Source organism: Oryctolagus cuniculus, chromosome 2, assembly GCF_964237555.1.
Source record: "Oryctolagus cuniculus chromosome 2, mOryCun1.1, whole genome shotgun sequence".
Lineage (NCBI taxonomy): Eukaryota > Metazoa > Chordata > Mammalia > Lagomorpha > Leporidae > Oryctolagus > Oryctolagus cuniculus.
This window is the reverse complement of record NC_091433.1, coordinates 157,295,095-157,318,663: the sequence shown is the minus strand read 5'-3', so window position 1 is coordinate 157,318,663 and position 23,569 is coordinate 157,295,095. Positions and strand designations below refer to the sequence as shown.

General features: G+C 40.3%; 1 protein-coding gene across 10 annotated transcripts in view; it reads right to left on the bottom strand.

The window, feature by feature from the left end:
* Window positions 1–23,569, bottom strand: part of SRBD1 (S1 RNA binding domain 1) — a 256,577-nt gene that overhangs the window by 8,981 nt on the left and 224,027 nt on the right. The window contains exons 17-23 of one of the 10 annotated variants that reach the window (XR_007916541.2): window positions 20,067–20,173; window positions 18,548–18,724; window positions 15,092–15,274; window positions 7,484–7,610; window positions 7,248–7,402; window positions 5,994–6,075; window positions 5,709–5,883 (exon numbers count right to left, since the gene is read on the bottom strand). Coding sequence is in view for 3 of the 10 variants with exons in the window: in XM_008254454.4 (XP_008252676.2) it covers window positions 15,092–15,274; window positions 18,548–18,724; window positions 20,067–20,173 (467 nt within the window). In the remaining 7 variants the exon portion in view is untranslated. Of the gene's footprint in view, window positions 1–5,708; window positions 6,076–7,247; window positions 7,403–7,483; window positions 7,611–15,091; window positions 15,275–18,547; window positions 18,725–20,066; window positions 20,174–23,569 lie in introns of all 10 variants that reach the window. The other 9 variants (XR_007916534.2, XR_007916539.2, XR_007916544.2 and 6 more) reach the window with 9 other exon arrangements.

Below are 23,569 nucleotides of genomic sequence, written 5' to 3'. Positions count from 1 at the left end.
TGGCGCACTGTGCCAATCTGAAGCCAGGAGCCAAGCACTTGGGCCATCCTCCACTGCCTTCCCGGGCCACAGCAGAGAGCTGGACTGGAAGAGGAGCAACCGGGACAGAACCGGTGCCTCAGCCAGGACTAGAACCCAAGGTACCGGCACCACAGGTGGAGGATTCGCCTAGTGAGCCGCGGCTCATCTATTAGTTTTAAAGTAACTATCTCAATAAGCAAAAAATTTTAGAAATGACTAGGTACAGGGTCAGCAGGTTGTAATCTGTGATACACATAGACATTCAAAGATTTAAAGAGGGCTTTTGCTCTCAGAGAAAATTTGGCCTTTTAAACTGTGACTGTGGATTAACTGATGGAACACAAATGAAAAGTCCAAGAATAATCTGTTACTCTAAAAAAATACAGATACTGTATATATTTTCAGATTGACTATTCTCAAGACTAAATAAAGACTAATAAATTCAAATGTGATGAAGGCTAAAACCTGCTACTCCTTTTACACTGTCTACAGGAGAGCTGCATTGACACAGGTGAGTACAGAGTGGGGCATACTAGGTCCACGTTAAAGAAACAGTGCCAGTCTTACCCCGTCTGCTGGGCCAGCAGTCAAACCACAGAGACAGCAATGCGCTTTCATCATCATCAAAGAATCTTTACGCATTTCTAGTCTCCTTGTTAAACCAAAACACACTTAACTGGGCCAGAATCCTTTAAAATCTTTCTCTGGTACAAAATCCACAAGTAATTATAAATTCAACTAGAGTGCATTTTTGGAGAGCTCCACAGGACTACAGAAGCTAGTAGATATCTGGTGAAAATAATATGTAAGTGCCTTTTCTTAACATATAGTCAGTTACCGAAGGAGCAAGTAATTCTACTCAAGAGTTTACACTGACTTCTGAAAACTAACACACTGCAGATAAATAGTTAAAAAAGGGTAACCCTTTCAAAAAGGGGAAGGGATTGCTCTAGAAGCTCTTACTTAGAGCAGGATCTGGGAGCCCAGTTGTAAACGGGACACAGCTATCGGGGCTGTGCAATGCTATCGCTGGCTACTATCTGCAGTATTTTTGGAACACTGCTTGCATTTATGAGAGTAGCAGAAAATAACCAAGAACTAAAAAAGGAGAAGTGGTCACTGCTTAAGAAATGCGGTTTTGGTCCCTGCACCTGCATGGGAGACAAGGAAGAAGCACCTGGCTCTTGGCTTCGGATCGGCGCAGTGCCGGCCGTAGCAGCCATTTGGGGAGTGAACCAATGGAAGGAAGACCTTTCTCTTTGTCTCTCTCTCCCACTGTCTATAATTCTACCTCTCAAATAAAATAAAAAAAACTTTTTTAATTAAAAAAAAAAAAGAAATGCAGGTTTTTTTCTTGCAAAGGACTTAGTTTGTAAGCATCAGACAGTTACCTGATTGTAACTGATGAAGAGTTTGCTAAATGTTTCCTTCTTTTTAAAAAATCTGTTACACATGCACAGAATCTGGGCACCCACTGCATGCTGCATTATTTGATATATAGAAGAACAATTCATAGAAAGGTGGTGTTTTATTTTAAAAGTTATAATCTTTACCAACTTAGTACAGGCAATTAATTTTGCATATAAAAAGTACAGTTAAAATATCTTCACTTAAAAATCTATGCAGGTTCCCTATTTCAGAACCACTTGTTATATATAATATATACTGGGTAATTATCCTATGATTTAAACTGTAAGGGACAAATGCATATACATATGTATCCAAAAGAGATATAAAAGCAGGAAGGCACTAAGGATTGAAATGCTGATAGCATTGTTCTAAAGAGTAAACTCCTGTTTAAGAAACTGCCTTAGAAATAAATTTGCAAGTGACGTAAGAATATGAGTTTTCTCACAATTTTAAGAACATGTCCATCAAAAGAGACCAGGGTTGGGGGAGGAAATATCCACAGTATTAGGCAGCTTGATTGCCCCCTTTCTAGGGAATTTGGTTGTTTTAAATCCTATGCCCCTTGCTCAAATGATAAAGATTTGCTAAAACCAAGCTTTTCAAGGAAATGTACAACATGCTGAAGCCAACTGAGAATTCACCAGTGAACGCTGAGTTGGTGTGGAGGAAGACTCTCAGATGGAACAGAGCCTGTGCCTGGAATGAGGCTACAGCCGAACCCTACGTCACGACAGTGTAACTGGAATACACAGTTCTGCACTTGGATCTGCTCTTTCAGAGGCAGGGTTTCTACGTGCAGACTATGCGTGAATACTTTGAAAGGACTCAAGGAAGATGATTTCATTTAATTCTCTCAAAAGTTTATTGTGGGTGTAGATCTGCAGATAAGGAAAACCTCAGAGAGACGGAGCCATCTGTCCAAAATCACACAGGCTTGCAGCTGAGGTTAACAGTTACGACGCTTCACATCTTCATTAGCACCCCCTACCCCTTTACCGTGGGGGATTTTCAATGCAGACAGAAGATTTAGATCTCAGATAAAATTTGGCACCCAGGACCCCTGCCTGGGAGCAATTTATTATTATTTTTCAAACTAAATTCAAAAGAAAAAAAATGTTGGCTCTTTTTGAGTTACTGAGTAAGAGTTGGACAAAATTAAGTTAGTGGTTTCAAAGGCTGCAGAGTCTCTACAGCTCAAAAACTCTGTGTTTAGAATTAATATAATTTAATTTACTGCCTGTAAAGCCATAACGTGGATTAGTGCCTGTGAATATTTGAAAGAGAAGGGCAAATAGAAAAGTGGCATTCAGAACTGTAGAGGCCAACGGCTCTGGCTACTGGGGGATGCAGCTCCGGTAGTGAGGGAAAGCTCCTTTTCCTGGGGAAGCAGCACTTTTGCTACGAATACTGACCTCACAAGCAATCTTCCTTTCCTAAAATTTGAAAACGCTCAGTATCCGCCAATACAGCCCATCCTTGGTTGCCCTCTGAATGGGCAGGGGTGCTGTTATCACATTTAAAGAGTGGGCAATGGAGGTAACAGTAATTTGTTTATGGTGACGCAGAGGATCAGAAGACAGGCTGAGATTACAATCCACAGCGAGACTGGGGACAGGAAGGAGGGGGAGATAATGGGAAAGTAAATCAATACCCGCCTGAGCTTCAGGCTCCAGACCTAGCGGCCTAAACTTGAAGAGGAGAAAAGGAGAAGGGCAGACAAACGCTGTGGAGGTGGAAATGCCTGGAGCAAGCACAACTTGATGGCTGGCGGGCAATTCCTTCTTGCTCTTCCTTCTTGGCTTACTAACAAGCTGCTCCAGACAGGCAGGAGAGAAACCAGCCATTTCTCCAGTGCCCAGAGCCGGTATCAACACTAACCAACAATGTAAAATGCCCCAAACCATACCCAGGTCACATGGTAAACCACCCCACCTTTCTTCCTTGGGGATGGACCACTTCCCCCTGCTTTTCTCTGATGGTTCAGCTTGACAGCCCTGTGTCAATCACAACAAATCTGACAACAATTGCCATGACAGTGGCTACACAGACCAGTCACTCTGTCCTGAGTGCTAAGTACTCCATAGAAAAGGGGTCTTCAGAAAATTCAAGGAAAATACATATTATGAAAACTTGTGCATGAATTTCAAGGATTTTTTTTACAGCAAAATAAACTTATCTCTACATTTCATTTTTCCAACACAGATAGGTATACCAGGGTACTTTCAAAGTTCATGGAAAATGAAATTAAAAGATAAATTTATTTTGGTGCAAAAAACTTTTGAAACCCTTGTATAGGTTTTTCATAACATGTATTTTCCCTGAGCTTTTCCAAGAGCCTGTTTATTAACTTGTGTAATGAGATAGGCACTATTTTTACCCCCACTTACCAGACAAGAAAACGGAGGTACAAGGGGGTTACATAACATCCCCATGGTTTGAGGCCAGGCAGTCTGACTGCCTCTAGGCAGTGCAATGCTGCTAGGCTGAGCCAGGGGTAAGTCATGCATGGCTTCAGGTTCTTGAACTTCAAGTTCCCTCTACTGGGTGTGCCAGAAACTTCGTGTGGGCTGTGTTGGCACAGGGTCTAGGACGTCAGATATGACAATCAAGTCCTAGGAACCCAGAGTCTCATCATCTAATTCCCAAGGGGGTGGATTCTCTTCCAACACTTTTCTCTTTTGTGAGGGCACTTTTGAAAATATGCTGAACATTATCTCCTGAGGGCTATTGTAAGATATTTAGATTTTAACTACTAACAAGAGGAAAAGCCCAAAAATAACTTTTAGTAATCTTCCAACTTAATATATTCATATTTTTAAAGTCTGGCCTCTCTTTTTTATAATGCTGTTTCTCTTCAGAAAAGACGTTCTAATATAGCCTAACAATAGCTCCATTAGAAGTTAATGTAGGATCACTAATTGGTATATGTCCTAAGTTATCACTTATCAAGAGCCAGTGATGATTCTGCCTTAATTTTGGTGTCTGAATGCTGCCAACTCTTGCAAGGCAAGTCCAGAAAACTTTGAGACCTTTCAGATTTGCAAATAATCTCTTAGGTCTGTTTACCTAATCACCATTTATTTTACAGCCTTTGCAGTTGGATTTCTCTTCAGTCAAGTTTCCCACAAGGAAGCATGTTTTTATCATTGCAGGAGTTAGCTGGCACACCAATACGGAACAAAACGTGGTGATTTTAGATGTGAGGAGGTGCACTCAACATTATCAGTAGGCCAGGGGAGTCACTGCTCAGGGAAATCTCAAACCCTAAGTCATGGGCCATCTGCTTGCTCACAGTCAAAACTATGAGTATCAGATCTGTGAATGCCACCGGTCCACTGCTGCTATTTGTTTTAAAACAATTTTCACTTTCTGCCTTACAACTATTTATTTGCTAGAAGACTTCTTTCCTTGCAGGGCAGCAAGCTTAGCTGGAGAGAAGGTGACTGAACCGCTGAAGGCGATCCTAAAGGAGGTGTGGGGAGCAACCCGGACTAGACTAAGTTACTGGAATTAAGACTTATTCTATGCATCTGCTCTCCCACAATATGGTGCTGGGAGAGGAGAAAACAGCTTCTACGCAGCTGCCTCTTGCCAACTTGAGTGATGACCTCCAGGAGCTGATCCTGCTCCTGATTGGAGGAGAGCAGCGTACTCGGCGTGTGGGCAGCCGAGTTGGGATTGGCGGAAGAGAACTATAAAGGAGGAGAGAGACAACATGCACCAGGAACATCTAAGGGGAACACCTGTGCAGCCCCCGAGAGAGCCGGCCGGCGGTGTGCCGCTCCCCCGCGGAAGTGTGGAAAGTGGCAGGGGGCACCGCCCTTCCACGGAGGTGGAAGGGACGGTAGCCAACCCGGGAAGAACCAGCAGCAAACCCGGGGAGGGCCGAGCAGACAAAAGAACAGCGCAGGGTCCTGTGTCGTTCCTCCACGAAGAGGGGGAGCGACATAATGGTGCCGTGACTCGGATATGAAGCCTAGGCAGGGTTTAGTGTCGTTCCCCCACGAAGATGGGGAGCGACAGGAGGAGTTAACAGACGCTAATTTGCTGAGCAGGAAGGGAGAGACAAGAGACTGAGATGTGCCCACTTACTAACGGTCTTCAGTACTGGGCACTCATGACTCTCTGCCTTGACTTTCTTTCGGCTCTATGGCAGGAAGCAAAGCAGGACCTCTGAAGGGCCTCATCTCAGTCCAGTCACTTTTAGCCAAGGGGCACCGGGTAGGATTCATTTATTTCATCAAGGAATCCTTGTGTATCTGTTGAGTTAATCCCACCTTTGGTCTGAAAAACCCGACACAAGTCTTCAGTAATGTAAGAATGAACACTGCTTGACTTCTGTACAGAGGTTCCTCTCTCCATTCAAGGATCTTGCCAGGCTGTCATTATTCCTGTCCCAGGCCTGAATTTTAAATTCATGGTTGTCTACTCTCTGAAAACACACTTTTCAATCTTGATTGTAGGGGTCAGAAATAGGCACATTAGCAATAATAAAGGAAATATCACAGTACTAACATTACAGTACAGGTATTACTACAAATCATGCCTCGATAAACATTTACCTCGTCCATCAGAATGAAACATCATATTCCTGCCTTATACGCTGTTAACCACTTCCAGAAACTAGACTTTTAAAATTTCCCCCTAATGGCCAAAATGAAAATAACAAATACTAGTTAATGTTTTATCAAAATGAGTGCTGAGTAACAGTCTTGCCATTAAATATCCTGGCATTTTCCAAGTTAAATCAAGAGCGCAACAACTTTCAAGCTTAACTATCTGGAGTGAATCAAGTTCTTAATGCAGTAGATTCCTTGGGAGAGAGCCAGGTCTCACTGTGACACATATAAATCAGCATACTCTGCGGCACAAAGCACTACCTCCTGGCACCTTACTCAAGAAAAAGAGGAAATCTGATATTGCCTTGGCTCTCCCGATCACCCAGAATGGCAGGACAGAAATGGGACACGTAGCAGATGGGTAACCCCTAAATAGGCTGTTTCTGGGCCTTATTTTACTCACGCCATAGCAGCAATTTCAACCATGGCTTACAACATCCATACGATGAAACCATCCACTTGTGGAGACCCTGTGTAATTCCTGAATGACAACTGAAAATGGTAGGAAATCCTCTTGGATGGTCTGTCTCTGCCTCTCTATTTTGTGACAATGAGGAAACCTGGACCCTGAACACACTCCTTTGTGAAGGCAAATGACATTCAATTTGGAGAGGTTCTGAAATCCTTTCAATGCACAGGGATTCTGAAAGAAGCACCTATCCTGCATGTGAAGAAGGCAACACTAGGAATGGATGATCCAAATGGGCTACCAACAGTTTAGCTACACAACTAGATTGACCTCAGACAATTTAAGACTACAGGAAAAATGTCTGCACTGCAGGAAAGCCAGACACATTGCACTTGGTTCTATTAAAGTTGTCAACTCCTGAGTAGTTCCCTTTCCTCAACTATGTTTCATTCTCTATCATTTATTCTTTCAAATGATGCCATGTCAGTGTTTGTCAGGTGCTGGTGGCACTGTAATGACCTGTAATCTTCTGGTCCCTGTGCTATTGCAGCATTCAGCCTACAATAAGTCAACCTTAAATTTAACTGCCACTAGCCTTAAGTGATTCAGATGCCAAACTTTCAGATACATCATTTCTTTTGCAGAGACGAGGACAAACAGAGAGGCTCACAGGTTTACTTTATGATATTCTCCTGTGTCACATTTCTTTTTGACCATCCAAGTCTACAATGAATAAGTGGCATAAAGAAGTTGCTTACTTTTTTTCAACATATTATTATTTTCCTTACTTTTGTTAAGGGGGGATCTTCTTTCAAGATCCTGACTCTTAAGATAAGTTCAACGTCCTCCCATTTTTTTGTATTTTCTATGATTTCAACATTTATGAATTTTGCTGGTGATGATTTATTCATCAATTCGAATGTGCAGAGCACTGAGGTACAACCTAAAGAATATACAAATGAATAGAGGGGATTTATAGCCTCAAGGAGCCTCCCAAAGTAGGGAGGATACAACTTATACTCACAGATACCCTAATAGAGGTCAATCATTATGAAGTATCCTCGTGAAACACAAAGGTTGTTCATGGAGAAGGAGCTGTTTTCTACAAAGGAGTATCCCATAGGGTCATGGGCAACTTCAAGGAATCTGGACTGAAAAACAAAGGATGAAATGAAGTCATCTGAGCTGAGGAAGACTGTGGTTGGAGCAAGATTTTAGGGGAAAGAGCTAGGTTCAGTTTTATGCATGTCAGGTTAGGCAGCTAGACACAGGAGTGTGAAGTTGGGAAGAGTAGTTTGGGCAAAGGACATAAATATAGGAGTCAAGAGCTTACCATAATCCTTAAAGCTAAGAGACTGGAAGAAATCACCAGGGGAGTGATCACTGCTTAGTTCTTTAACTTCTCTCTTTCGCACTCCTCTTCCAAAACAGCGAGTTTCTACTTCATATTCCACACTGTCTTGAGTATTCATATTATTTTTGCTATTCATAACCACAGTTACTGTCTTTCACTCCCTTCATCCAATCTGTCAGCAAAATCTATTGGCTGTACTTTGAAAATATACTAGAATCTGAACACTTCAACACTTCTGTCATCTAGGTCTCAGTCATCATCATCTTTCACTTAGACGACTGTAATTAGTCTGTCTCCCTGTTTCTACCACTCCCTTTATAGTTTATTCTTATCACAGCAGACAATGGGATCCTTTTAACATGTAAATCAGATCATGGCACTCTTTAAAAAAAGCTCAAACTCCAGCGATGGCTCCTGATTTCACTCAGGATTGAGTTCAAGTCCCTATAACAACATCCCGATGCCCTTTTGACCTATTTTCCACTTCCTTGCTCTTTCTGCTCTAGCCACATGGGCTGCCTTGCTAGTCTTTTTTGAGCATTGCAGGCCTGAGTCCACATTAAGGCCTACACACGTTTGGCCCCTCCTCCCTGAACTTATTTTCACAATATCCACACAGCTGACTCCTTTACCTCCATCAAGATTTTACTCAAACGTCATCTTGTCAGTGAGGCCTGTGCTGACTACTCTCCTTACATATGCAAGCTCTTAACCTTAATGCTGGCAGTCCTGATCCCATTGGTCTTCTTTTTCCCTGTTTCTGACAGCATTTATCGCTTGTATCAATTTTTTTGTTAGTTTTTTGCTGGTTGTATAATATCTGTCTCTTTAAAAGCATAGATCTTGGCATTTACCATATATCCCAAGACTGCATAATGGTACTTGGAATACAGCAGGCACTCAAAAGACATTTGTTGAATGAATGAATGATTCTGTCAGTTTAAGACAGTAGTGCCATTATCCATTCATTAGGAGCAACAGAGGAAGGCCAAATCTTTTTGTTTATTTGTCTTGTTTTTGTGAGGGACTAGTGAGGAGAACTGATGAGGAGAGGATGGAATTATAAAATTATATGGCGGTGCACATTTCAGTTTTAGATACATTGCATTTGAATTGCTAACATATTCATGAGGAAACTCACTGATGAAAGAAGAGGTAGAGCCAGAGCTTAGGAGAAAAACCTGGAGTACAGAAAGGAAGATACAGGATTGGAATTACGTGAAGATGTCAGAGATGAAGGGGCTGCACAGAACAAAAGAGAAGGTGACTAAGGTAAAACACTTGAAGAACTTCTCCATCTAGCAGGCCAAAGCAGGAGGAAAAACCAGAGAAGGCACAATATGAAGCCATGAAAGAAGGTCGGAAAGTTGATGCTGTCAAATGTGGCAGAATGTTCTAGAATGGAAAAGTAGCCGCTGGTTTTGATAATCAGGAGGCCATTAGTTAAGACAGTAATTTCAGGAGAGAGCTAAGGATAGAAGCCAGTTTGTAAAAAACTGGGAGGAAGAAGATAGTAAGAAGTAGAGGCAGACAGTTTTTCTGAGAAGTCTGGCAATGAAAAGGAGGAGCAATGGATTACATGTTATAAGGGGAAGTAAGATAAGAAGTGGTTGCTGCTCTTAGCTTTTAGGGAGCACAGAATGAGAAGGTCAAAGCAATAATGAGCCTGTAGACTTAAATGACGGCAGAGTTAGACAGTGAGAGAGAGAAAGGTCTTCCTTTTTTTTAAAATCCAAAATATGAAATGGGAAAGGATGCCATAAACAGAAAAAGAGAAAGACAGTAATTTTACATTTTGATAAATTTCTGAGGGTGACATTATGAGGATGACATTAAGGTCATTTACTTTCCTATCACTTCTCTGATATAACCGAAACTCAAATTTACTGCAATGGAACTTATTCTTACAGACGGAGGTCAAACCAATATTGACATAATCACATACTGAATGGGCTTTTTTTTTCCCCTGGGAAGATATTTGTTTGTCATTCATTACATGGGAGTATGAACTACCTATGTTGAGTGATGTCTAGAGTAGGTGTACCTAAAAGCCAGAAACGACTACTTGGGTTCTAAACGAGGTCATTGGAATGGCAAGTTTCATTAACAATATTATCTCCAGATTTTAAAGATCAAGAATTGAAGTACATACAGAAGACATTTCCCATGAAATAGTCTGCAAGTTCCCTGCTTCAGACACAAGGCCATTTCCAAAAGAAGCCAAGAGAGGGGTGAAATCACTAGCAGGGCATTCATACAGAAATTGGCCCATACGAAAATTGGCAGAAGAGTCTAGTCTGACAGGAGAAATTTAAGACTGTTCAGGCTTAAACACTGTTCATGGCATTATAAACCAGTGTGTTACTTGGCAATGTGTGTGAACAGTCACAAAAACTTTCAAACCTTTGGCAGAAGAATCCTGTTTCTAGGAACCTACCATAAGGAATCACTATTAGCACTGTTGTTATTAAATCAAAGATCATCATTTTATGATATCATCTAGCCTTTTAATTAGAACATGTAGAAACTGTAGAGCTCCCCCCCAAAAAAAACTGTGCTTGTAATAGAAAGCAAGTTGAAAAACTTATAACCTATATTATAACAATATTACAGAAACAAACAAAAACTGTACATTAAAAAAGACATTGTGGGCCAGTGCTGTGGCACAGAAGGTTTACCCTTTGCCTGCGATGTCGGTATCCCATACAAGCGCCGAATCGAGTCCCTGTTGCTCCACTTCTGATCCAGCTCCCTGTTAATGTGCCTGGCCCAGCCCTGGTTGTTACAGCCATTTGAGGAGCGAAACCAGTGATGGGAGATCTCTCTCTCTCCCTCTCTGTGTCTCCTTCTTTCTCTGTAACTCTGCCTTTCAAATAAATAAATAAATCTTAAAAAAGACTGGCTTGCATAGAACAAAATTCTAATTTGATCTCCATGGAGACATCAAAGCTATTGAAATCAGTCTGTGGATCCATGTGCACATAAGTATCTTCTCAAACAACAAACACTAAAAATACAATTACTATGAGATCACAAAATACCTTGATTTTTTTTTATTTTTGACAGGCAGAGTTAGACAGTGAGAGAAACAGAAAGAAAGGTCTTCTTTCTGTTGGTTCACCCCCCAAATGGCCGCTATTGCTGGCGCACTGAGCCGATCCGAAGCCAGGAGCCAGGTGCTTCTTCCTGGTCTTCCATGCGGGTGCAGGGCCCAAGCACTTGAGCCATCCTCCACTGCACTCCTGGGCCACAGCAGAGAGCTGGACTGGAAGAGGAGCAACCGGAACAGAATCCGGCACCCCAACCAGGACTAGAACCCGGGGTGCCGGTGCCGCAGGTAGAGGATTAACCTAGTGAGCCACGGTGCCAGCCAATATTTTTTTAAAAATAGGATACATGTCCTAAGGTTGAGAACAAGACAGGAATGTCTACTCTCATCACTTCTACTCAACTTATACGAAGGTTCTGGCCATTGAAATAGGCCAGATAAAGAAACAAAAGGCATGGAGATTAAAATGGAAGAAGTCAATCTTTATTTGCTGATGACAAAACTGCTTAGGTAGAAAAACTTAAGGAATCTACATATACTCACTAGAAGGAATAAATAATCTAGTGAGTCTGTAGGACACAAAGTTACCAAACAAAAATCAGTAATGATCATATCTATTAGCAACAAACTAGCAGTGGCAAATTTTACAAATTCTTTTTACAACAGTGTTGAAAAACACAACACACTTAATAAACCCATACAATGGAAACTGTAAAACACTTCTTAGAGAAGTGAAGAAGGCCTAAGTAAATGGCAAGTTATAGTATGTTTATGCTCCACAAGATTCAATAAACACTAATTGTAAATTCACCTAGAGAGTCAATATAATTCTAATTTTAATCCCATAAGGGTTTTTTTAAAAATGGTGACTGACAAGCTGATTCTAAAATTTATGAGAAAATACTAATCACTTGGAATATTTATTTTTTTTTTAAAAAAGATTGATTTTATTTATTTGAAAGGCAGAGTTACAGAGAGAGAGAGTCTTTCATCTGCTGGTTCACTCCCCACATGGCCGCAGCGGCTTGAGCTGGGCTGATCTGAAGCCAGGAGCCAGAAGCTTCCTCTGAGTCTCCCACGAGGGCGCAGGGGCCCAAGGACTTGGGCCATCCTTTATTGCTTTCTCAAGCGACAGCTGAGAGCTGGATCAGAAGTGGAGCAGCCAAAACTCAAGCCGGTACCCACATGGGATGCCAGCACTGCAGACTGGCGCTTTAACCCACTGAGCCACAGTGCTGGCATCCAGAATATTCAATTTTTAAAAAGAAAAAAAAAAATGAAGAACTTACACGATCTAACCTCAGAACTTAATAGAATGCTAAAAAAAAAATCAATATAGTATAGCTGACATCAAGACTGAAAAACAGATCAACAAAACAGAATAGCCAGAAACAGACCCACATTTATCTACATTTATCTAGTCACTTTTTTTTTTTTTTTTGACAGGCAGAGTTAGACACTGAGAGAGAGAGAGAGACAGAGAGAAAGGTCTTCCTTCTGTTGGTTCACTCCCCTAAATGGCCGCCACGGCCGGCGCTGCACCAATGGAAGCCAGGAGCCAGGTGCCTCCTCCAGGTCTCCCATGCGGGTGCAGGGCCCAAGCACTTGGGCCATCCTCCACTGCACTCCTGGGCCACAGCAGAGAGCGGGACTGGAAGAGGAGCATCTGGGACTAGTACCCGGCACCCCAACCGGGACTAGAACCCGGGGTGCCAGCGCTGCAGGCAGAGAATTAGCCAAGTGAGCCACAGCGCTGGCTAAGTCATTTGATTTTTTAACAAAGGCAACAAATATGAGCTAAGTAAAATTTTTTCCCCTAACTTATTTAATTTTACTTACTTGAAAGTAAAGACACATAAAGACACAGACAGGGAGAAATTCCATTTGTTGGTTCACTCTCCAAATACCTACAACAGCTAGGGGTGGGCCAGTCTGAAGCCAGGAACCCAGAACTCAATTTGGGTCTCCCACATAAGTGGGCAAGTACTCAAGTACTTGGGCCATTACCTGCTATCTACCAGGTTGGAAGGTGAACTGGAAGATGAACTGGAAGTGCAGGCAAGACTCAACCAAGCCACTCCAATATGGGATGCAGGTATCCCAAGTGGGTTATTAACCACTGTGCCAAATGCCCACCTCATTTGTTCATTCTTTAGACATAGTGCTAGGATAACTAAGTGGTCATAATGGAGAAAGAAAATGAACCCTGCTCTCTAATTCAAATTATACACTAAAAGGAATTTAAGATGTATTATACACAAATGTAAAGGCTAAAACCATGACGCTATTATAAGAAAATACTGGTGGATTCATTTATAACTTGAGGTAGGTAAGATCTTGGGTTCTTAAAACAAGAAATGCAATAACTATAAGATCCAAAACATTGATAAATTAGACATCATCAAAATTAATAATTTCTGCTCAATAAGACACCGTTACAAAATGAAAAGGAAGGTCAGAAACTGGGAGAAAATATTTGTGAAACATATTTGGCAAGGGACTTTTTGATGTATGCCAAACAACTCAATTAGAAAATAGTCAAGTTACATGAACAGATTATTTTACAAAAGAAGATACCCAAATGGCTAAAGCTTATCAAGAAAATGCTCACTAAAACTACACAGATACTACTACATACAAACTAGAATGAGAAAAACCAAAAAATAAGACTAACATCAAATGATAAGTATCTTGATAGGAGTTTGGATTACACAGATGTTGGAATTTGTCAAAATTCAGCTATTGTACTCTTAAAATTTAACTGCATGTTGGCCAGTGCTGCGGCTCACTAGGCTAATCCTCCGCCTTGCAGCGCCGGCACAGCGGGTTCTAGTCCCTGTTGGGGTGCCGGATTCTGTCCCGGTTGCCCCTCTTCCAGGCCAGCTCTCCGCTATGGCCCGGGACTGCAGTTGAGGATGGCCAGAGTACTTGGGCCCTGCACCCACATGGGAGACCAGGATAAGTACCTGGCTCCTGCCATCGGATCAGCGCGGTGCGCCAGCTGTGGCGGCCATTGGAGGGTGAACCAACGGCAAAGGAAGACCTTTCTCTCTGTCTCTCTCTCTCTCACTGTCCACTCTGCCTGTCAAAAACAAACAAACAAACAAAACAAACAAAAACAAACAAACAAAAAAAAACAAAAAAAACTGCATGTGAATTTTACCTCAAAAGAAAAAAATATAAAAATTATTTAATTGTCAATCATATGCATGCTGAGGTCTTTATTGGGAAGTGCGTTGATGTCTGAAATTTTCACACATAGACTGAGACATAAACAGATGGATAAATGTGAAAAAGCAGGTGTGCTAATGTTAATGATTAATGATAATGAGAATGATAAATGATGATGAAACCAAGGTGTGGGTATAGAGGAATTCACTGCAAATTTTCTAACTTTTCTGTATATTTTATTTTAATAATAAAATACTTGGGGAAAAACAGGAAGCACTGTTTTGATGTTGATAGACTATTATGCTTTTTCTAGTTTTCTCTAATGTGCTGTAATTATAATTTTAAAGACTTTTAGAAGAAAGCAAATCAATTATTTGTTAAAATAACCAAATAATTTCAAAATAAGTTAAAAATCTTATTTAGCATCAGTGAAAATGAAAATATACACTATTTTAATATCTCATATAAATCAGCAAAGAACTTCTGGTTATATAACAAGTCACTGTTTCTGAACTAGTTAAAGTTTTTAAAATAAATGTGCTATTAAATAGTGTTTTCTTTCTTTTAGTGACTTACATTAAGCTCCCCTTATACTTGAAAACCTCCTATCAGTCTGTGTAAATATAAGCTCCTTAAGAATGCATCATTTCTTAAGACTGCAATAACTCATCAGGCTGATAAATTCTTAGGAAACCTGAGTTGGCTGTTTACTTTCTAAAGGGCTTTATCTTTCGAAAAGCACAAGCATTATGCCAGGTGCTAGTCAATTGTGTCTTGTTAATTTCCAAAACAAACAGAAGAGAGTGCCATGCAATTTCCATTACACACACTTCCCCCATTAGAAGCGGGTTTATTAGCTTGACACTGCTCCAGGAATAATGGCTTCAATCCTCACTGAAATAAAATAATGTGCCACATAACTCAGCAATGCGGAACTTCTGAAAAATGTTGTCATGTTAAACACGGTCATATTTTTCAGTTTCCCTTATGCCAAAACAGGCCATTTGCTGTCGAGAACTCATTCTGGGCGTAGAGCCTTCTCCCGTGGGCTGACTTACCTCATTGCTATGTCATATGATTCCGGATGAATACAAGTTTGGTCCAACGGGTTTGGTTTCAGTACAACACTGACTGTACTTTTACTCTTCTTTTTGCCCTGCTTCTCATTTGTGACCTCAACACCTGCTGAAGATGTCACAGCAAGTCCTTGAATTTGGCTTGAAGATTCAGTCTGCTGACTGCTGTAGCAATTTAAAACCAGAAAGAAACCCATAAATTTACACCAAAAAGGGAGGGGCAGGAGGATGTTAGAGGAAAAAGAGGAGTCCTTTAATTTAAAACATGCTCATTTCTCTGCCTTACAAATATATACAAACAGCAACTCTTCACTTCACAGAGATTATCATTTACTTGTATGAACCACTGTTAACAGGGCTTTGTGTTACTTAAATCCAAAAACATTTTTAAATGATTCAGTCTGTGTAATTTGCCAGTTATTCTAGGAGCAAACAGAAAACTGGAGGGAAACAAAATGATGACATTTCTCAGAGCTGAAGAAAAATACAAGTCCTCAAAAGAACCTACTGAGTCAGAACAGGACGAACGAGAAAAGATTCATGTTTGACATATCATGGGGAAGCTTTAAAATATAAATATTCTTTTAAATCCCAAAACGCTTTCAAGAGAGTAAAATTAAATCATTTGCTTCAAAAGGGCCTAGAATCAGACTGGCATCAGATTTCTCATTGGCAAACATCAGATGTCAGAACACGGTGGAGCTGTATCTTAAAAGTTCAGAGATAAAATGATTTTGAATCTACAATTATATACCCAGAAAAACTAGTATTCCAACAGGAAGCTGAATTAAAATGATTATACAGCCTCTCTAAAAAGAGTTTCTTTTTTTTTTTTTTATTTGACAGGTAGAGTTATAGACAGTGAGAGAGACAGAGAGAAAGGTCTTCCTTCCGTTGGTTCACTCCCCAAATGGCTACTACGGCCGGCGCTGCGCTGATGGAAGCCAGGAGCCAGGTGCCTCCTCCCGGTCTCCCATGCGGGTGCAGGGACACAAGCACGTGGGCCATCCTCCGCTGCCCTTCCTGGGCCACAGCAGAGAGCTGGACTGGAAGAGAAGCAACCGGGACTAGTACCTGGCGCCCCAACCGGAACTAGAACCCCGTGTGCCAGTGCCGCAGGCGGAGGATTAGCCAAGTGAGCCATGGTGCCGGCCCTAAAAAGAGTTTCTTAAGGATAAACTCCAGCAAAAACAATGAATTCCAGAAAAACGATAATATGAACTATAAGAAATAGTGATGAGCACAGAAACCATAAAAACTTACATTAAAAAACTGCTCATGAATAATATAAAGTATCAAATATTATGCCACAGAAAGAATGAAAACAAAAAATAAACCAAGTGTTTTCTGAAAACACAACATTACTAGGACAGAAAATAATTTTCAAGGTAACTTTAAAAGTATAACTATCAAGGAAGGATAATCATGATATCAAGGATAGCTTGGATATATAATCAAGGACAGTTATGAATCTTCCAGTAATTATCAGTTGAAAAAATAAGATATTGATCAAATTATGGTCCATCCACATTATTGAATACTATGCAGACATACAGAATAAACAAATAAAGCAGGTTTCAAATAGTTGTATAGAATGATCTCTTCTGTATATATGTTAAGAATAAACACATACACAAGGTGATATAAGCATAAATTTACTTTCGAGAAGCAATATATAAGAAATTATTTTGAAAGGGGAGACTGAGACACATTTTACTTTTCCTTTTGTTCTTTATACTTTTTAAATTTTTAAAGAAAGTATTCAGAAAACATACAGACTAACAAATAGAGGATTACCTTATCCTCAACGTTTTCATTTTTGGCTTTTGAGTTTTGTGACCTAATTACAAAGATTTCCTACTATTCCAATGTTTTGTGAACTTTGTCCATGTTTTCTTCCAGCACTTTTCTAAGAATTTATTTTTATTTACTTGAAAGGCAAAGTTACACAGAGGGACAAACAGACACACACACACAGAGATAGATGAGAGAGAGGAGAGAGGAGAGAGGAGAGAGGAGAGAGGAGAGAAGAGAGAGAGAGAGAGAGAGAGAGAGAGAGAGAGAGAGAGAGAGAGAGATCTTCCATCTGTTGGTTTACTTCCCAATGTCCAAAACGACTGGGGTTGTGCCAGGCCAAAGCCAGGAGCCTGGAGCTTCATCTGGGTCTCCCACATGGGTGCATGGGCCCAAGCACTTGGGCCATTTTTCATTGCTTTCCCAGGCGCATTACTAGGGAGCTGGATGGGAAGTGGAGTAGCCAGGTCTTAAACAGGTGACCATATGGGATATCGGTGTTGCAAGCAGTGGCTTAACTCACTACACTATGTTGTTAGCCCCTTTTCTGGTACTTTCACAGTTCCACTTTTTAGATTTAAGTCTATGCTCCATCTGGAATTTATCCTGGTAAAAGATGGGACTACAGCTTCCTCCACACATATCAAATTCATGCCAGTTGTCATAATACCATTTATTAGCTATCCATCAAATTTTCCTCAACTATTTGAAACATCACCTTTATCATAAACTAAATTCTAACTATGTTTCAGTGAATGTCAGACTCCAGTCTATTCTATTTCAGCATTAAACCAAACTATCTATTATTGCTTTATAATATATTCTATTGTCCTGTGGCGTTGGTTTTCCCTTGGTCTTTCCTTGAATAATATTTATTTTTCTATATGGCCTGTATTATAATCTTGCCAAAAGAAAAATTCATTTGAATGGAACAGATAGTTCTAAAGTAGCAGATATATAAAAGCTGTTCTCTTGTGACTAAGTACTGAGAAGTTTATCCAGTTTTTTTTGCTTTTGGGGCACCATCATTAGAAAGTAAAACCCTAGCTCTTAATCTACACAGTTGATAATTACTGATTTGGTCAATTTTTGGTGAGAAGAGAGTAAGGAAGCCCTTGCATCCTTAAGGAACAGCCATCTCAGTGTGAGGTGGTCACTGTGAAGTCTTGAAGTCTCCTTTGTCACCTCATCTTGTATCTGTTCTTTCTACTTGCTATGCTCCAATCCTGTGGACCTTACTTTGTTTCCTAGTCCTGCCTCAGGCCTTTGCACACCTAATGATGGTTTTGCCGGGTATACTTGACTTCTGATCCCTGTGTGGCTGACTCTTTTGATCCATTAATAATTGCTCAAATAACTTTTCAATACAACTGCTCTCCAAGACAGTGTCAGAGCTCCCTGTTTGAATTTCTGTAACACTTATTGCATCATAAGAAACCATATACGTGACTAGTTTGTTTATTATCTGTCACTCATGAAAAACAGAGTTTCCTGACTTGCTTACTATTGTCTGTACCTAGTAAAGCACACTTGACACATATTGAATGAAGGTGTGAATGGTGGACACCTAGAAACAGTAGGCTGGTGATAACGCTAAGAAAGGAAGCTGGTAACAGGACCAGAAGTATACACTTTAATAATCACCTGCAAAATGTTCGAATGTAATCCTGGTTGATTCTGATGAAGCCAGCACACTGTTGGAAGGATTTTGGACCCAGCCCTTTCACTTTCTTCAGCTGTTCTCGGTTGATGAAGGGTCCATTTTGTTCTCGCCATTCAATAATATTTTTGGCTCTGTTGGCATTGAGTCCTGCAATATGCCTTTAAAAATAATAAAATGAGTAAACTGAGAAAATGCAGATTTCATTTGAAAAGAGTGATACAAACATGTGGACCATAAAAACAACTGCAACTACATTCTTTCATATTCTAAGTTAATCCAAAAGAGAGTTAAATAAAAAGGTCAAAGAGGAAAAAGTTGTCCAAGAGGAGAGGGCAACAGAAACAAAATAATGTCAAAACCAGTAACTGTCATAAATATTTCCACAATATTTCTAAACTAGTCATATTCTTTGTGTTTCTGAATCAAGAAATAATTCTGCCTATTTCTGTTTAGCTTTGCAAAGAGAGTTAGCAACCTAAGTTATAACAGCCATAAGTGTGTTGTACTACTTTTATTTTTTGTTGGTCTGTTCTCATGAATGCAGAGTTGAAGCTCAGAAAGGTACTTACCCCTAAATGCCACAATAAGTACAAAAAACTAAAACTATACCTTTAGGGAATTTTCTTAGTATTAAATAATCCATTATGTCCCATCATCTTATACATAGGACACTTATACAATATTAAAATGAGCAATAAATATACTACTTGTGCTAACTTTGAAATAAATATCATTGAAATATTTGCAGAATTGAAAACTTGGGACTTGATAGGTAAAAATATTATTATTTACAAGAATCTTAATTCCATTATGTAATGCATATAAACAATATGAAATGTCTCTAGCTATGGTGGAAAAGTAACATCTGAAGACATAATACATTCTGCTTTACTAGTTCCAATGAAAAAGGTGCAGCTCAGGGAATTTCATGCTGTATCAGCAAACTTGTATAAGAAATGCAAAGCCATGAACAAAAAAAGCAACTCTTCTATAACCGTGGGAGTGGGGGCGGCAGCAGAGAGAATATAAGATACAACTGTATGATGGAAATTTTGACAGGTGACTTATGAAATCGGGGTAAAAAATATGGTAACCATACCTTGGAACCATCACAATTTATCTTTTGGTTACTGCCAATTTTGACAGATGCATGCAAGAGACTGAACCAGGAAAAACGTCTACTCTCATGTGGTGGGAAACAGCTCTTTTCCATGTTAACCTTATTTAAATTCTATTAGCAACACTAATGCACTCAATGGTTACCATATGTTCTTCACTTTAGATTTGCAATATTAAAAATGATAATGTGAATTGTTACAATTCTTTTCTTAAATGATGTCTTCCCTCCTGACTGATTACCCAAAGCAATGTATAAACTCTTAGCTTTTCTATACTTGGCAGCTCTGCACACATGTGTCCCCTTATAACAGCTGAGTTTGGACTGGAGGGCCAGTTAAATTTGAGATTCTGTGATCTTCAGCCACAGACTTCTTGTCTCACCTTAACAAAACTTCTGAACAGATGTTAATATCCACTCCCACAAAGCTGACACATTCTTCTACAACACTGTCCAGTGTTGCCTTGAGTAAAGTCTGGGATACATCATGCTGAGAAGACAAAGATCAAATATCAATCAACGGTGAAGGAGATGCAGTGCATGGACTATGCCATTACTTTGTCTATAAATGCTGGTAGTTGGCTAACATACACCATGGTAAATTTCTTCATCCTCTTGAACACTGTTAGCAGATGTCATTGAGATGAACTTCAGTAATCTTGTTTTCTTACTTTATAAGATACTTAGACCCTTGACTTGAATATAACAACGTCTACATTTTCCCCTTCTTCAACATTCTGCTAATGCAGTGGTTCTCAAACTTTAGGTTGCATCAAGTCATCCATAGACCTTGTCAAACCTCAGGCTGGTAGGCCTCAGATTCAGATGTTTGATTCAGTGTTGCGCACTCTAGTAAGTTACCAGGTAATGTGGCTAGCAGACTGCTTTAAGGCATATGGGTCTCTTTTATTCATGTCCTGCATTACTATGTTAGCTTAACTTGCATACATGTTCTATTCCATAGTTAAGAAAACAAAGGAGGCCGGCGCCGTGGCTCACTAGGCTAATCCTCCACCTAGTGGCGCTGGCACACCGGGTTCTAGTCCTGGTCGGGGTGCCGGATCCTGTCCCGGTTGCCCCTCTTCCAGGCCAGCTCTCTGCTGTGGCTCAGGAGTGCAGTGGAGTATGGCCCAAGTGCTTGGGCCCTGCACCCCATGGGAGACCAGGAGAAGCACCTGGCTCCTGCCTTTGGATAGGCGCGGTGCGCCCGCCGCAGTGCGCTGGCCGCGGCGGCCATTGGAGGGTGAACCAACGGCAAAAGGAAGGCCTTTCTCTCTGTCTCTCTCTCTCTCACTATCCACTCTGCCTTCAAAAAAAAAAAAAAAAAAAAAAAAGAAAACAAAGGGGCCGGCATTGCGCAGCAGCAGCAGATTAAGCTGCCATCTGCAATACTGGCATTCCTTATCAGAGTGTGCAGAGGGAGATGGCCCAAGTCCATGCATACCTGCCACCCATGTAGGAGACCTGGATAGAATTCCTGGCTCCTAGTCCCTACCGTTGTAGCCATTTGAGGAATAAAACAACAGATGGAAAATCTTTTTCTTTTTGTCTTTCCCTCTCTCTGTATCACACTGCCATTCAATAAATAAATCTTTAAAAAAGAGAAGAAAGCCAGTGTTGTGTCGTAGCAGGTAGAGCTACCACCGGCAATGCTGGCATGCCATATGGACACCAATTCATGTCCTGGTTGCTCCACTTCCAATCCAGTTTCCTCTTGATGGCCTGGGAAAAGCAATGGAAGATGGCCCAAGTATTTGGGCCTCTGCTACCCATGTGGGAAACCCAGATGACGCTCCTGGCTCCTGCCTTTGGCCTGGCCCAGCTCTGGCTATTACAGCCACCTGAAGATTAAACTAGCAGATGTGAGATCTCTATCTCTCCCTCTCTGTGTAACTCTGAATTTCAAATAAATAAATAAATAAATCTTAAAAAAAAAAAGAAGGAAAACATTGTCATACCAGGAAGTAGTACATTAATACTAAGTTGGACAGTGAATCAAAATATTTTCCCAAATTGGATAGTATTATTTATAGGAATAATATTACTTTATTTACAATTAAGAAAATACACTGTCAATGAAACCCTGACATGTGGCATATTATTGCTTATAATTTTTTTTTTTTTTAATAGGCAGAGTGGACAGTGAGAGAGAGAGACAGAGAGAAAGGTCTTCCTTTGCCATTGGTTCACCCTCCAATGGCTGCCGCGACTGGTGCACAGCGGCCGGTGCACCACACTGATCCAAAGCCAGAAACCAGGAACCAGGTGCTTTTCCTGGTCTCCCATGTGGGTGCAGGGCCCAAGCACTTGGGCCATCCTCCACTGCAGTCCCGGGCCACAGCAGAGAGCTGGCCTGGAAGAGGGGCAACCGGGACAGAATCCAGCGCCCCGACTGGGACTAGAACCCGGTATGCCAGCACCGCAGGCAGAGGATTAGGCTATTGAGCCGTGGCACCGGCCTAGAATTTATTTTTAAAAAATAAATATGATTTAAAAATAAATATGATTTTTTAAAAATCATGTAATAAAAATGAAAATATAAGCAATTGAAGCCGGTTAAAATATTCCTAAAATTTGTTCACATTTAGTGTGTATCCGTTCTGAATCACTCAGAGTCATAGGTGTCAAGGCTTCTGTGCTGTTAAGACCTTGGGCAGCGTAGTGCTTCTTAAAGGAGCTACTCTCTATTGCCTCCTGGATTTTCTCTGAAGCTTCAGAAGGTCATTCTTGGACACTGTGATGGTAGTAGCCTAATCTTAATCTTTCAATAGAAGAGATTCTGGGCAGCAACACAACTCACATTTCCTTCCCCAAAGGTCTTTAAATGGTCTATTATTTGATGGTTCATTAACTAAAACAATGAGGGATTTGCAGTTTAGTAATGCCTACAAATTAACAACTGATCTCATGTAGAACTACACCATGATGTAGCACAGGGCCAACAACAACTGTAGGAAATCATGAATGGTCAGATACATCATGAATGTTAAAATGTGAGAAAATGTGCATCTTATATTTGATGACTGGTCCTATTTGTAAGGAAACATTTGCTGTTTGATGAAGCCAGGTTGCCATAATGAACACACTTGATGGTATTCGTAATTCTAAAGTTAATAAACTCTAGTCATTTTTCATAGTTAGGAAACTTCCATCTATTATATCTTCCATCTATTGGTTTATTCCCCAAATGGCCACAACAGCCAGGTATGGACCAGGCTGAAGTCAGGAGCCCAAGTTGGCCATCTTCTGCTGCCTTCCCAGGTGCAATGGCAGGACACTGGATTAGAAGCAAAGTAGAAGGTTCTCAAACAGGCGCTCTGATAGGGGGTGCTGATATCACAAGCGGCAGCTTATTAGCCTGTGCAACAATGCCCTTCTCCTCTTTATTTTAAAGAGTTGTTATTTAGTCACATTTTAAATAGTAAAGATAATTATAAAATTTTAAAATAAATGATTTAAAAATAGTACAAACATGTAAAACTTAATAAAAATGACAGACTCCTGATGTATTTTGTTGGTAATGATAGTCTGGTTGTTGACAGCTTAAAACCTTCAAAATTAAAAAGCAAACAGAAACACTTGGGACACTTCCACTAGAGTGGATAAAATAGAAAAAGATGCAAAACACCATATATTGGTTAAGAGATGGAGCAACTACAATGCTGAAAACATTATCCTAAGTACATTTTAAGGCAGATAAACAAGACAAGGAAGTTTTATGGAGGATATATTTTGTATAGTTTCAATATAACTACCTAAAATGGAAGCAGATATATTTAAATAATGCTAAGATGCATTATTGTTCAATATAAATTAAATTAGATAAATTTTACAGGAATAAAATATTAACTAATTGTCAAACTGACTTAAGAAGAAGTAGAAAAAC